The sequence below is a fragment of the Heptranchias perlo genome, chromosome 11, assembly GCF_035084215.1.
Source record: "Heptranchias perlo isolate sHepPer1 chromosome 11, sHepPer1.hap1, whole genome shotgun sequence".
In the NCBI taxonomy this organism is placed as follows: domain Eukaryota; kingdom Metazoa; phylum Chordata; class Chondrichthyes; order Hexanchiformes; family Hexanchidae; genus Heptranchias; species Heptranchias perlo.
Window position 1 is genome coordinate 51,503,591 of NC_090335.1, and position 13,718 is coordinate 51,517,308.

Here is a 13,718-nt window from a genome sequence, read left to right on the forward strand (position 1 = left end):
CTGAACTCCCGCACCCCCCCCAAACTTGGAAAGACGCCCTCGTAAGAACGGGATATGACGCTCGACTCGTCGATCGACAGTTCCGACGAGCCACGGTGAAAAATCGCATACACCTCCTCAGAAGACAAACACGGGACACAACCAACAGAGTACCCTTCGTCATCCAGTACTTCCCCGGAGCAGAGAAACTGCGCCATGTTCTCCGCAGCCTTCAACATGTCATTGATGACGACGAACACCTCGCTAAGGCCATCCCCACGCCTCCACTACTCGCCTTCAAACAGCCATCCAACCTCAAACAGACCATCGTTCGCAGCAAATTACCCAGCTTTCAGGAGAACAGCGTCCACGACACCACACAACCCTGCCACGGCAACCTCTGCAAGACATGCCAGATCATCAACACAGATACCACCATCACACGAGAGGACACCACCCACCAGGTACATGGTTCATACTCCTGTGACTTGGCCAACGTTGTCTACCTCATACGTTGCAGGAAAGGATGCCCCAGAGCATGGTACATTGGCGAGACCATGCAGACAATGCGACAACAGATGAACGGACACCGCGCAACAATCGCCAGACAGGAGGATTCCCTCCCAGTCAGGGAACACTTCAGCAGTCAAGGACATTCAGCCACCGATCTTCGGGTAAGCGTTCTCCAAGGCGGCCTTCGAGACACAAGACAACGCAAAATCGTCGAGCAGAAATTGATAGCCAAGTTCCGCATCCAAGCGGACGGCCTCAACCGGGATCTTGGGTTCATGTCGCGCTACACGTAACCCCACCAGCGGGAAAAAAAATGTTATCTGTTTTTAATACAACTGGTCATTCTCTCTCTTTCTCTTCCTTTCGGATGTTTCTCTCTCTCTCTCCCTCTCTGTCTTTGGTTCTGGCCGTTTGTATATTCAGTAGTCTGGTATCTAATGTTTCTCTGTCTGAACACTATTCAATTCATTTGATTGCCTAGATAACGGGCAGTTGGAAAGATTATCTGTAATCACCAGGCATTGTTCTATAACTATATATGCGGTAATTTTCAAGGAATCCGACACTCACCTGATGAAGGAGAAAGCCTCCGAAAGCTTGTGATTTTCAAATAAAACTGTTGGACTATAACCTGGTGTTGTAAGATTCCTTACATTTGTACACCCCAGTCCATCACCGGCATCTCCACATCAAACTTGGAGAGGTCATTGGTGGAGGCATTGGGTATTTGTGCCTAGATGCACCCCATGGTGGATATTCAGAGACTTTATGTTTTTAAAAAATGTTTGTTTCTTTACATTATTTTTACTTTTACCACTTTCTCTGCTCCATCTGTCCTCCATGCACCAAAAACACAACCAACAAAAGAAGAGCTAGAGATACTTTTAAAGGACAAAAAAAAGTAAGTGGCTGTTGCTCTAGATGGCCATTTACATTTAGTCTTAATGTTGTATCAGATGCTGTACATTTTCAATATATAGGTTTTTTACACATTTAAAATAACTGGGTGAACTTATACACCACTCCATGATTTGAGATATCCTAAACATCATATTAATATTGTAAATTTGTGTACAGAAGAATTCTGTTTTATTTTACAGACAGCATGGTGGGCTGATCAGTATTCAGCTGGAGTGCTTCGTGCTATTTCTCACACACTAGGCAACAGTTATGGGATAGGAGGCCTACCTACAGGTACCAAAATGCATCAAATTTTATCGTCAATCAGATCTAAGCTTAAAATAGAGTTCAAGCACCCTGATAAGAATCCTGGAGCGTTCAATTCCTGCGACAAGTTGAGAGTTCAAACATTAGTGTATCTAATTCAAAATACTATTGCAGTATTTTCCATCGAAGTGCCCTGAAGAAAATTGATATATTTTACTATTGAGCAATGAACACTACATGAAGAGAAACAAATGTCAAAAATGTAAGGTGCAGACATGAGTCTGCAGACAAGTGACAGTAGACCAGCACCCATATCCATTGTGATGACCGCTGAAGTGGATGGAAATTGTGGTACGTGAGATGGTTGTGAAGAGGGTGGATCACTGCGTCACTACATAGCACCATCTCCATAGTTCAGAATTGCAGCATGCCTGCAATGAGGTGGAGCAAAGTTTAAGGATACAGCTGGCCATTACTGTTAGTGCATGTGCCGGGTCTATGTTGCATGGTAGCAGCAAATGTCCTTGCAGCACTGTATCTACCTCTCTGCTGATCCAGACTCTGAGAAGACATTTCCACATGATAAATAGCAGGTAGGTGTGCCAAGACCTATACAAATTGATAATGGCATCTTGGTGGTAGCAAGTAACATGCTCTAAGGTTCCTACCTGCACTTTTGTTGACCACTTGGACGTGCATGAGAATAGTTGAGGATGGATCATCATCAAAGTAGACTTTCCTTCCATCCTGGTAGGGAAGCACCTAACCTCCTCTCAATGCTGCTAATTAAGGTCCACCTACGCACTGCAGTACAATGATAGCAATCTCAAATCTGTTTTGTTCAATATCAAAAAATTAGAGGGAAAAGTTATGTCATTGCAAAATTTAAAATGTAAAAATTGCACACAATGTTTAATACTAAAACGGTTGTTTTTTTCGGTCATAATTCGTGCAATAACGTATTTTTCATTGAACAATCTTGCAGAATTTACAGAGATTGCAGTCACGGTGGTCAGTATGATTTCTGGAGCTCTGATGCATACAATAATGGTGGCAAATGTGGCGGCTTTGGTATTAAATGCAGATGTTCCAGGACGTATGTACAGAGAGAAGGTTTGTGAAGTTTAATATGAAAAAATGCTTATGTTTAGTTATAATGTATAGACATGCATACCAAAACCTAGTCTTTCTAAATATGTCAGCTCATCAATCTTACAGTGTAGGTCATCTTGGCATTTTCTTAGAGCAAATTTTCATATTTAGTTGATACATCTTAATACATTTAAATATATCTCCTCTCCATCAGGTTTAAACTACAGAAATTGATCTTTGAAAGTGTCCTATTCTCCAAGCATTTTTGTTAGTTCAGAGGATGCTTTAGAAACACATGCCACAGTGAGACTGTAGGATTTACTTAAGGATAGTGCTTAATTTATTGCTAGGATTAGGAATCTAGCAGAAATGTTCTGTTGGAGTTAAAGGGAGACATTTTGATGAAAAAGTTTGTCATCCTTTGTTTGTAAATACGGCACAATGACAAATTGATTTTTTTTATATCACTTACTTATTCAGTAAGACAGTGACTTTTCAATTCTGGCTTTAGCAGTAATAAACTATAATGTACCAAATTTACTGTGTATGTTGTGCACTTTTTATTTGGGCATCACCACTCTGCAAAGTCTCTAGGTGGCTCTCGATAGGATTTACCCTTATAAAAACTACCTGTCACACAGCTATACCTGCAATTGTACACAAGATTGAGTGTCATAAGCTCTTAAAACTGTAGATCCCCATGCTTACACCTACAATAACACATGCACTGATGGAAATTTGTTTTTTTCAGACATTCTGTTAGCAATGCTACGCGAGATCCACTAATAATATACAAAAAAATAGAAAATACAAAAACACTCTACTGCTCAGATCAAGTGCTGTGGTGCTCAAAAATGATGTGTCATAATTTAGGAACACTGGACACTGAATTCAGCATGCCTCTGATTTCAACATTGAGCAGACTGCTGAGTGAAATTACCCAGAATCTACCATTATTGAGGGGTATGATTAATATCTTATATGTCTTTCATCTAAACTTGACATCTGTGCTTGTCAAAGAACCCTTGGGTTTTCCTCACTGACCCACTGGGTCTGACTGCAACTTTACGTGATGATTCTTCAGAAATGCAAATGCCTGAAGAATCAGCTTCATGCAATCATGCAAGGAAACTAAATGGGTTCTATTCTTGATATTTCACTGTCTCCAAAAAAATCCAGGAATTTCAAACTCTGTGACACTCATTAAAATAGCTCTGTCCCGATGCAAAAGACCAGCTTATGTACAAAAATTGAGGTGCAGCAGGACCCTTAGGTCACCTGATAATGGTATAATTCAGAAGTTTCAGCCTTGGAAGAGGCCCAAACTTTGTAGCTTTAGTTCTGCAGCTGTACAGCAATTTTTCTTGTGATTTTTGGTGATTATTTTGTCATTGAGACCTGCACTAAACTTAACCGAAGTGCTGTCAGTCTCTGAATCAGACATTTTTCGAATCCACTCCCCCCCAACCCATTTTCTAGAAGGTTCAAGTAGTTGTAATGGCCTTCCCAATGGGCATACCCCTGTTCAGCATGATCATGGAAGAGGAAGGGGGGGCAATAGATGCAGGATGCCCTGAGTGAAGCACTGTGGCAGGAGGCAGTGTCCCACTCGCTATTACCCCCCTTCCCCAGAGTGTGTACTGGCAGCGCAAGTCCTTCCAGGACCTGTCGGAGGAGCTATGAGTTTGCAGACCGTGCTTCACAAAGGAAGCCATTGGCCATCTGTCTGCAGTTCTGCAGGAGGACCTCTAACCACAGCCGTTATCCGTGAAGATCACCACGACCTTGAACTTCTACAGCTCGGAATGTTTTTAATCAGCCACGAGGGGATCTATGCAACATAAACCAAGGAGCTGGAAGGATCACTAGGTTACAGATGCCCTTTTAAACACAGGGCACCAGAATTAATCTCCTATGGAATGTCACAAGCAGAGCAAAGAGAGAAGGCCATACAGTTCTGCAGGCTCGCTGAATTCCCCATTGTGCATGGGCCGATCAACGGAACCCACATGACACTGAAAGTGCCAAATATGAGCCCTGTGGCTTATGTCAACAGGAAGGATTTTCACTCCCTTAATGTGCAGATAGTCTACAATGCGCAACAGTGGATACTGCACGTTAGCAGCTCCCAGCATGCTGCACACTATGATGCAGCCATTCCACCATCTAGCAGATATTTACCGAGGATAGGCAACGATGGTTGAATCCTGGGGGATACGGCCCCTGATACCATAGCTGTTCACACCATTCAGAGTGAGGGAAGGGCTGAGCTTGAACATCCTTGGAGAGGAGCACATAGAAGCAGAAGTTCCTGAGCTGGAGATCCCAGAGTCAAGGGGTGATGCCAACTCAGACGAGATATTAGAGGACAATCAGAGCTTGGCTCTAAGCAGAAGTGTTCAGCGACTGATAGCCTTCACCGTCCAAACGCAGCTTCACCACCTTCTCCCTCATTCTTTGACAGTAAAGGTTCTTGGAAGGCCATGGCCACCCAAGCACCTGGCAACGCATCAGCTCTCTGACCTCCCCAGAAGGCGATGCCAACTTTCATTAGCCACGTGGAAAAGTCTGAACCAATTGTGTGAACCATTCCCTGTGGGATTGTGATCGTAAAGAGTGACAGACCAGAGAATTAAAGTGCAAATACAATTTTAATTCAACGAGTAACAGAACACAAACTAGTTTTCAAAATCAACAAGGTGCAAACATGAGCAAACTTTTAACCAATGTACATAAACAACGAAATCCAGACCCTTCTCCACAAAACTGCATTGGTGACCAACAATGAATAAGTGAACAATCAAGGAACATTCACACTTTGCAAGATACATTCTCTATGGAACTCTATCAATGCACTTTAATCCTCATTAGTTAAATAGTCAATTGCAAGCAGACCTACATAAATAGCACAGAACTGAGAGAGTTGCATCCATCAACTCTAGACAACTCTTGCTAGAATGAAAACATTTCTCTTATATTAAAAAAAATCCTCCAGCCTGCTGTTGCAATCTTCAGTCAGACTTGGCTTTTTAAAGGCTGCACTCTGATTTCAGACAGGGTTTTAGTTTAACATCTCAGCTGAAAGACAGCTCCTCTGACAATACTGCATTCCTTTTGTCCTGCATTGAACATAAACCTAAATTATGTGCTCAAGTCAATAGTGGGGCTATGAACCCATGACCTTCTGCTCAGAAGTGCGAGGGCTACCATTGAGCCAAGCTGAAACTTGGGAGGTGAAAGTAATTAAATTTAGCCAGATAGCAAATAGAGAATCACAATGTAGTGATCTACCTGGGATTTTGTAACCACAACAGGCCACACCTTGATTTAGCAAGCAATTATGCACAATTAACATGTATATTATTTTACTGAAATCAGGAAACCCTGCACCATGCACAAGGGGCATCATGCATCCACACAGAGGATTGTCAAGCACATTTTTGAATATGCTTCTTGTGTTCCAACATTACTGTACAGCGCATTCCAGTAGTACGTCATTTTGAATACAAAATTACTGAATAGATAGATGTGTAGCATTTATATAGAAGGCAGAATTGCATTTTTGCAACCACAACATGAATAGGGTAATGCCCTCAGTATCCTCCAGGAGAAAACAGATTAGATCGTGAAGGTGCGCATTCACCATGCTGAAGAATCTAATCCATATATGAACTTGGCTTGAAAGACTGGCTTAGAGAAGGAGACATAAGCAAGGAGCTTTTATTAAAACGAGAAGAAAAATATTGTAGGTAATGCAGAACCAGAAATATGAGAAACTCATCAATATTACTTCAAGATTCCTCCACATATGTCAGTTTGGTATCCATACTCATTTTATTTTATGAATAATATCAGATATTAATAAAAATATCAAACTGATTTTTTTTGGTTTAAGTCTTAGCAGAACTAGAGCCCAGTGAGACTTACACCCCTCGTAATATATGGTGATTTAAAATTCAGAATACGCAGTGTGAATCAAGTCATCTGCCACTTTTATTAATTTGCTCCATTTGTGTTTTAAGTTGACTGGTCGTACTTTGTTACCACTGTTTTGAGCCAATATGCAAGTTAATGCTGCCCAAAGTGTAACAATCTCAAAATTGAGAATATATCCAACATATTGCTGAATACATATTATCATATTTGGGCGAGATACCAGTGGATTGCAGGTACAAAGCAAGATGCCATCCACATATAGTGGAATTTTATGTTTTACTTCCTTTATTTCAGGATTGGTTCTCACTTGCATAGGCAGGATTTAATGGCTAAGGCAAATAAAAGAGGGGATAAAGGATGCTGCCACTATATTCCCCTGGATCAATCAAAGTTTGTGGAAACCTCCCGTTTGTCAGCACCAAAAATCTTAGGTTGAGCTTAGAAATTCCATCCTATTTTAGATGTGGAATTAGTGGAACCCATTCTCCAGGTACTGCCCCTTTCTGGCCTGGTTGCTAAATTCCGACAGAGGAAGTCGTGGGTAGTGCTTCTTCTAACAACGCCTGTTGTGACATTACTTTTGGAGGTGGGACTGGCAGAATGCCGTGACCCTCCCCCCCCCCCATCAAGAAATTCCGCCAGTTCCTCTCAGCATATGGCCAATGGTAAGTTGCATGAAGCAAGCTTACTTGCTGTACAAAGGCCATAAGTGGACCTCACCGTACTATATCTCAATGGCAATCAATCTCAAATTTATCCAATTTATTGGCCCAGAAATTGCTTAAAAAAGAATGGTGAGCTCAACAGCACTCACTGTTCTTAGTGGTGAAATCGAGGAGCAAGTTCCAGCATTTGCACATGCGCACCGAAACGCAGAAATCCAGAACTTGCTCCTCCTGCTTCGCCAGAGATATGACAGCATTGAATTAAAGGGATATCGCGGGCTGGAATCAGTGAAAACAATGGACCAGCACCAATTTGCTCATCTGCCCAGCTGGAAAGTAACTAATGTCACCACAACACAGGTACACTTAAAAATAACAGGTCTAAACTAAATTTTAACAGTAAGTCTTAATGACTGCCAAACAACTAAAAATTAACTTTTAAAAATGTAGAGTCTCATTACCCCTTATTTTAATAGTTTTTGGTTAATAAAAAAAATGTTTTAAAATTATTTTTTTTTATTTTACTTTTCCCTTCTGTCTCTTTTATTTAATTCGATTATTTCTTATCCTCTCTTTTTCGCTGTCTATAACTGTCTTTACAAATGATTTTAGTGTTGTACCTTTCACTTCTTGGATTTTACATTCCAGTTTGAAGAAAATGTTCACAGCTTGTCAAAAATGCTGCATTCTGATTGATCGAGGGGAGAGATCGCTCCTCTTGCTTCTCCCATGGGTCCTAGCTTTGCTGGAGCTAACGCTAGGCTCTTCTCCGCTTTCTATTCGAGGAAGTGCCCGCAGTAAAGACCGCAGTAAGTTAGTGGATTAGTATAAATCTATAGAGCAGCAAGCACTGTTGGTTCGCCGCTCTGAGCAATTTCTGGGCCAATGATTATCTTTCTCCTTTATCCCAAGAGCTTTCACTTCAGATACAAATCAGTATTGAGGCACCTCATCTAGTACCTTCTGAGAGTTAAAATATATTACACAAACCATCATTGCAAATCTTGTAACATCCTCAAAAAATTTGAAGAACTTTATTAGGCACGGCCTACTTAAGTACAGGCACAGTTCATTACAAAATGCCATCATTGGATCTATGGTCACTTTAAATAATTGAAGTGTCACTAAGATATTAGAGTTTAAATAATCATTCTTTATTTTATAATTTAGCTGTGTCAAGTAGAAGAGTACATGATCAATAGGAGATTCCCTCGGCTTCTACGGTTGAAGGTTTCAAACTATTACAGAGAACGTTATCACGGCAAATGGTTTAATCAAGAAGGAATTGTTTCTGAGATGTCTGAGTATCTGAGAGAGGTATTGAACTGTGACAAAATGCATGTAGAATATTGAACCTCAAGGAAGTAAGTTTTAAAGAAATATGTGTAAAACTACTTAAAGTAACTTATAACATTTCAAAAATAATCAATAATTCTTTGTATTTGAAAATAATATGGAAACAAAAAAATATTTTTTCAAAGACTTGACAATAATGGTATAGTCATCTATGCAGTTAATTAGCTACTGCGCAGCTGTGAATGTTATCCCTTTCCTCTGAACATCTTGGCTTCCACATAATTTGATATTATCTGGAAACTTAGACCTTTTTAAAGTTTTTATATCATTAAGCCTTGTTTAAGTGTCATGGGATTGTTGTAACAAAAAACATTTTCTGGTCTATTTTGGCTCCAATGTATCTGTTCAGCCAGTCATCAAATTCTCTCCTTACCCAAGGCATGGTTGTGTTTCTGGCCTAAGAAGCACTGGAACACTAGTGGGTGGTTATCTATTAACAGGAGAAAACTCACCAATTGTTATTGGTCAACTGGCATGAGTGAAAGAAACAAACGACCAGTACCGTTTACATATTTAAACTTAGAAAATGAGCATCCAGGTCTAACTTCAGTTTAGATTGCAACTGTTTGGTCACTGTGGCTAATCTCAGAGCTGTTCTGTGCTTGGAGGGTGGATGCTGAATAAGGTTTTCCAAAATTAGACCATAGCAGGTGATATGCCTACCCATGATCCATTGTCAACCCCACTGAAACTTACAGGATCGGGTAACTGGTAAGCAGTGAAAGCTCCCAACATGGAATATGCCTATACTTGGAAGCTGACACAATGGGGGAATTTCTTGCACTATTACAGCTATATAAGGAGCGGCCATTTAATGGAAGTGGCCACTTAAAGATAAAGTCTTTGGATGACACAAACTGTTTAGCTGGCAAAAGCCTCTGAATGGCACAATTTTTTTGTGAAGGCAGGAAAAGGAGTCTTTGAGCAAGTGATGGAGTGACACACCACCCAAATCTCTTGTTTGATGGATGTTCAAATGGAGACATAACTGCATTGCAGAGATCCCTTCCAAGAGGACAGTAGTGGAGCATGCCTGGCAGATGGTAGCAACCAAGGTCACTGTTAGGCACAGTATCAAGCTGCAGAAGATGGCAGACTTTAAGGAAGGTAATGCTATCCAACAGTAGCATATGCCAAGGAGATAATCTAACACACATGTGTGTCAAGCCTCTGAACTGTCAAAGCCCTCAGACAGCTTTACAGCTTTTTCATTGATTACCATGGATGTCCTTACTGCAGGAGGACACACATTCAAGCTGCAGCTTACAGCTGAAAGCCTTGGTGCACTGACATCTTAAAAGGACTTCACATTGTAACACAATGTAGCTATATGATTAACGTTCAGTTACTATATACAGGATGGGCTGCAGGTCTGTCACTGTACGTGCTCCTTAGAGTTTCAACATCTTAAGACTACGGCCTAGAATTTCGGGAGCAAGTAGAAATGTGCGCGGGGTTGGGGATCACCCCTACCAGTTGAGAGCAATGCAGACAGGACGTAGAATCCGTGTTGCCTGCTTATTATAATTATTTGTGCGTGCAGCCAGCGCTGCCCACACTGTTCATTGGTTGTATGCCTCTCGGGGTGGGGGGAGATTTCTTAAAGGCAGCTAGCACCTCTTAAAGGGGAGGTGGGTTCTGGCTGCAAGATCTGTTGTGTTACTTTTTGTAGTTGAAATGGCTGAAGCAGGGAGAGAGCAGGCACCAAGTTTTTCCGTTGCTGCACAGGAGGCCTTGGTGCAGGAAGTGGAGAGGAGGCAGGACATCCGTTTCCCCCAGATGCAGGAAGCCGTTCAGATATCTGATGAGGAGTCAGTGGGAGGAGATTGCTCACCACGTCAATGCCAGGAGCTTTGCTCTAAGAACATGAATGCAATGCAGGAAAAAGTTTAATGATTTGACTAGAGTTTTCAAGGTAAGAACACTGTTAAAATACTTTCTCATCACAGCTGCACCACTCACAGCCTCATTAATTGCAACACTCAGCGCACTCACAACACTCCCCTCCCCCACCACCCTGCCTTGTGCTGCAATCAGTACAGCACACTTCTCTAAACATTCTTCACCTCATTCTCACACACTCAACACCAATACAAACTTCACACTCACATCTCACACACACATACTGTCGGCTATTTAATCATGACAGCCACATTCCCCAAACATCTCACAGGACTCTCACTAACACACTTCCCTCTTTTTTTCAGGAGAAAGTAACGCATAACACCAGACAACAAGCTGCCACTGGAGGAGGAAGAGCCCGTCTGCACACACTCTGCTCCCTTGAAGAGATGGTCCTGGAAATTATGGAAGGGGCAGAGTGGAGTCCGTGGTGACGCTGGAGGAGACGGCGAGCAGGGTTTCTTTATACCTCATCCTCTCTGTCTCTTCTCACTTCTTTCTCACCCAAACACTCTGCAAGACAAGCTGCAGATGCTTTCAACACTCACTTCTTTCTGTTTTCCTGCACACCGTGACCTAACCCTTGTCCCTTTTTCATTTCAGCTCCTGAGAATGTCGACACTCCGCTGCCAGTGGAGGAATTCAAACGCATTATACATGAAGATGCACCTTGTGTTCATCTGACTTTCACAAGCACCAGCTCACATACTGACACCAAGTGGATCTTAGATGTTAGGTTAGAGGAGAGATGGTGACTCCGGGCAGGAGGATAGGATGCCACAGGTGCCAGCTCACCAGAGGGCGAGGTCACATACTACTTCTGCTGAAGAGGACTCAGATGCTGACTTTAATAGGCCAGATCGAAGCTCTCTGGAAGGCTGCCCAGTGTAACTAGCATTTCCTGGTAGATGCTCATCAGCCTTCTCTGGTCATCTGGGCCCTGAAGGTCAGCATCTTAGTCCTCTGCAGCAGAATTAGTATGCGACCTCACTCTTCGGCAAGCTGGCACCTGTGACGTCCTATCCCCCTGCCCTGGCTTCTGCAAACTTATGCCCGGTGTGTAGACGCCTCCTCTAACCTAGCCTCTAAAGTCTGCAGCAGTATCTGAGCTCGTGCTTGCAAGAGTCCGATCGAGTGATGGTGTATCTTCCTGAAGGCTCGCCTGCTTTTCCCCCACTGGCCCAAGGGCTTCCACATTCTCAGCATCTGAAATGAAAGAAAGGGACAAGGGTTAGCTTACGGTGTGAAGAGAGAGCATTGAGAGAGGAGTGGGTGGTGAAAGCATCTGCAGCTTGTCGTGCAGAATGTGTGGGGTGAGATAGGAGTCAGAAGGGACAAAAAGGATTAGGTATGAAGAAACCCTGCATGACTCCTTCTCCAGCGCTGCCAGTTGCCATGGTCTTGACTCTGTCCCTGTCCATGCTGGTAAGTACACTTTTATCGAGGTGGGGGAGGGTGTTCAGGTGGGCTCTTCCTCCTCCGGTGCCAGCCTGCTGTCTTGAGTTGTGTGCCACCTTCTGCTGCAAGAAAGAAGGGAGTGTGTTAGTGAGAATAATGTGAAGTATTTGGACAATGTGTCTGTCATGATGATACAGTGGGTGTGTAAGATGTGAGTGGTAGGTAATTGAGGGTTGTAATAGTGGTGAGTGTGTGAGGATGAGGAGAAGGAGGTGTGGTGCAGTGATTGTAGGAGAGTGAAGTGAAACGGGGAGAGGAGACTTGTGAGACCTGTGAGTCTTGTGATCCGTGAGGCTGTAAGTCCACATTCACCTGAGGAAGGAGGAAGCCTCCGAAAGCTTGTGAATTTCAAATAAAATTGTTGGACTATAACTTGGTGTTGTAAAATTGTTTACAAGTGAGCAGAGAGTAAGAGAGCAGTATTTTTACCTTAACAATGCTAGTGGGATCATTGAATTTCTTCTGGCATTGCAGCCATGTCCTTGGTGCTAGGCTCCTGGCATTCATGTACACTGCTCTTTAGATGAAACTCCTTGCTTCTATAAAGTGTTCCATTTTGCAATCTAGCCTAGAATTTAAAAAGTCACCCCACTAAAACAGGCAAGTTCAAGTGTGAGGCAGCCCTGAGGTTAAAAACCTGTTTGGCACTCAAGTTGGCAGTCATGAGTTATCTGAGCATCTCTTTTCTAAAACAGTAGTTATGATAAGTTGTTTGCTTTGTTATTTTATTACAGGATGTTCTAAGCTACCTATGCAGAGATCTGGTCAATAATGTGCCAATGTTCCAAAATGGGGATCCGAATTTTTTGAAAGCAATTATCACAAATCTGCATTATGAAATCTTTCAGAAGGACGATGTGATAATAAGAGAAGGAGCTGTGGCAGAAAGGATGTTCTTCATTGAATCTGGTATCGTTTCAGTAGAGACAGAGTTTTATCAAAAGCACCTTTCTGATGGTGCTTACTTTGGAGGTTTGTGAACATGGGATTTTCAGTAGTGGAAATGCCAAAGGGGCTGGGAAGTGCAATGTACTAGAATTGTAGAATTATATTCATAGGTGCACCTTTCAATTTAATTGGGACATCCTGATTTTTAGGGTGAATTTAAATTCTGTCCAGCTGTTCTAACTTCATAGCAGCATTATTGGTTGCATTCCAAGCCTAAAACTTGGAGTTAAAAGAGTTAGGGAAATAAAACAAATCTAAAGTGCTCAATTGTTTTTTCCCATACTTCTAAGAATGGGGGTTAACATCTTATTGTATTTTGCTTTAACACAAAAAGAGTTTAAATAACACTTGGGGTGTGCTACTGCGAGTCAGAACCGGGAGTACTGCTTATGAAGAGATAAAGAAGGTATGTGAAAACAGAAATTTTGAGGGTAATAGGTGATTTTAACCAACTTTCTATAAATTAGGAATGCCCAAGTGGTTTAAAGTCTGAATTAGTAAATGTAATGCACAATTGCTTCATAACTAATGCATAAAGGAAGCACAAGAGGCAGCTCTCACCTGGACTTGGTACTGGTAAGTAACCCTTGAGATGTTTTCCTACATTAAAGCACTATATAAATTCTAGTTGTTGTTGTAGAAACGATCATAAAAGTACCCATATTCAAAAAAGTGATAAATCTAATATATGAAACTTTGAGG

At 42.0% G+C, this 13,718-nt stretch overlaps 1 protein-coding gene across 1 annotated transcript in view; it reads left to right on the forward strand.

Moving 5' to 3' along the window:
* LOC137326836 (potassium/sodium hyperpolarization-activated cyclic nucleotide-gated channel 2-like) overlaps nt 1-13,159 on the forward strand; it is a 43,325-nt gene extending 30,166 nt beyond the window's left edge. Inside the window, exons 6-11 of the mRNA XM_067992216.1 lie at nt 1,593-1,686; nt 2,645-2,772; nt 8,523-8,679; nt 11,214-11,346; nt 11,933-12,035; nt 12,803-13,159. Coding sequence (XP_067848317.1) covers nt 1,593-1,686; nt 2,645-2,772; nt 8,523-8,679; nt 11,214-11,346; nt 11,933-12,035; nt 12,803-13,048 — 861 coding nt within the window. The 3' untranslated portion in view covers nt 13,049-13,159. The remainder of the gene's footprint in view (nt 1-1,592; nt 1,687-2,644; nt 2,773-8,522; nt 8,680-11,213; nt 11,347-11,932; nt 12,036-12,802) is intronic.
* The last annotated feature ends 559 nt before the right edge of the window (nt 13,160-13,718 follow it).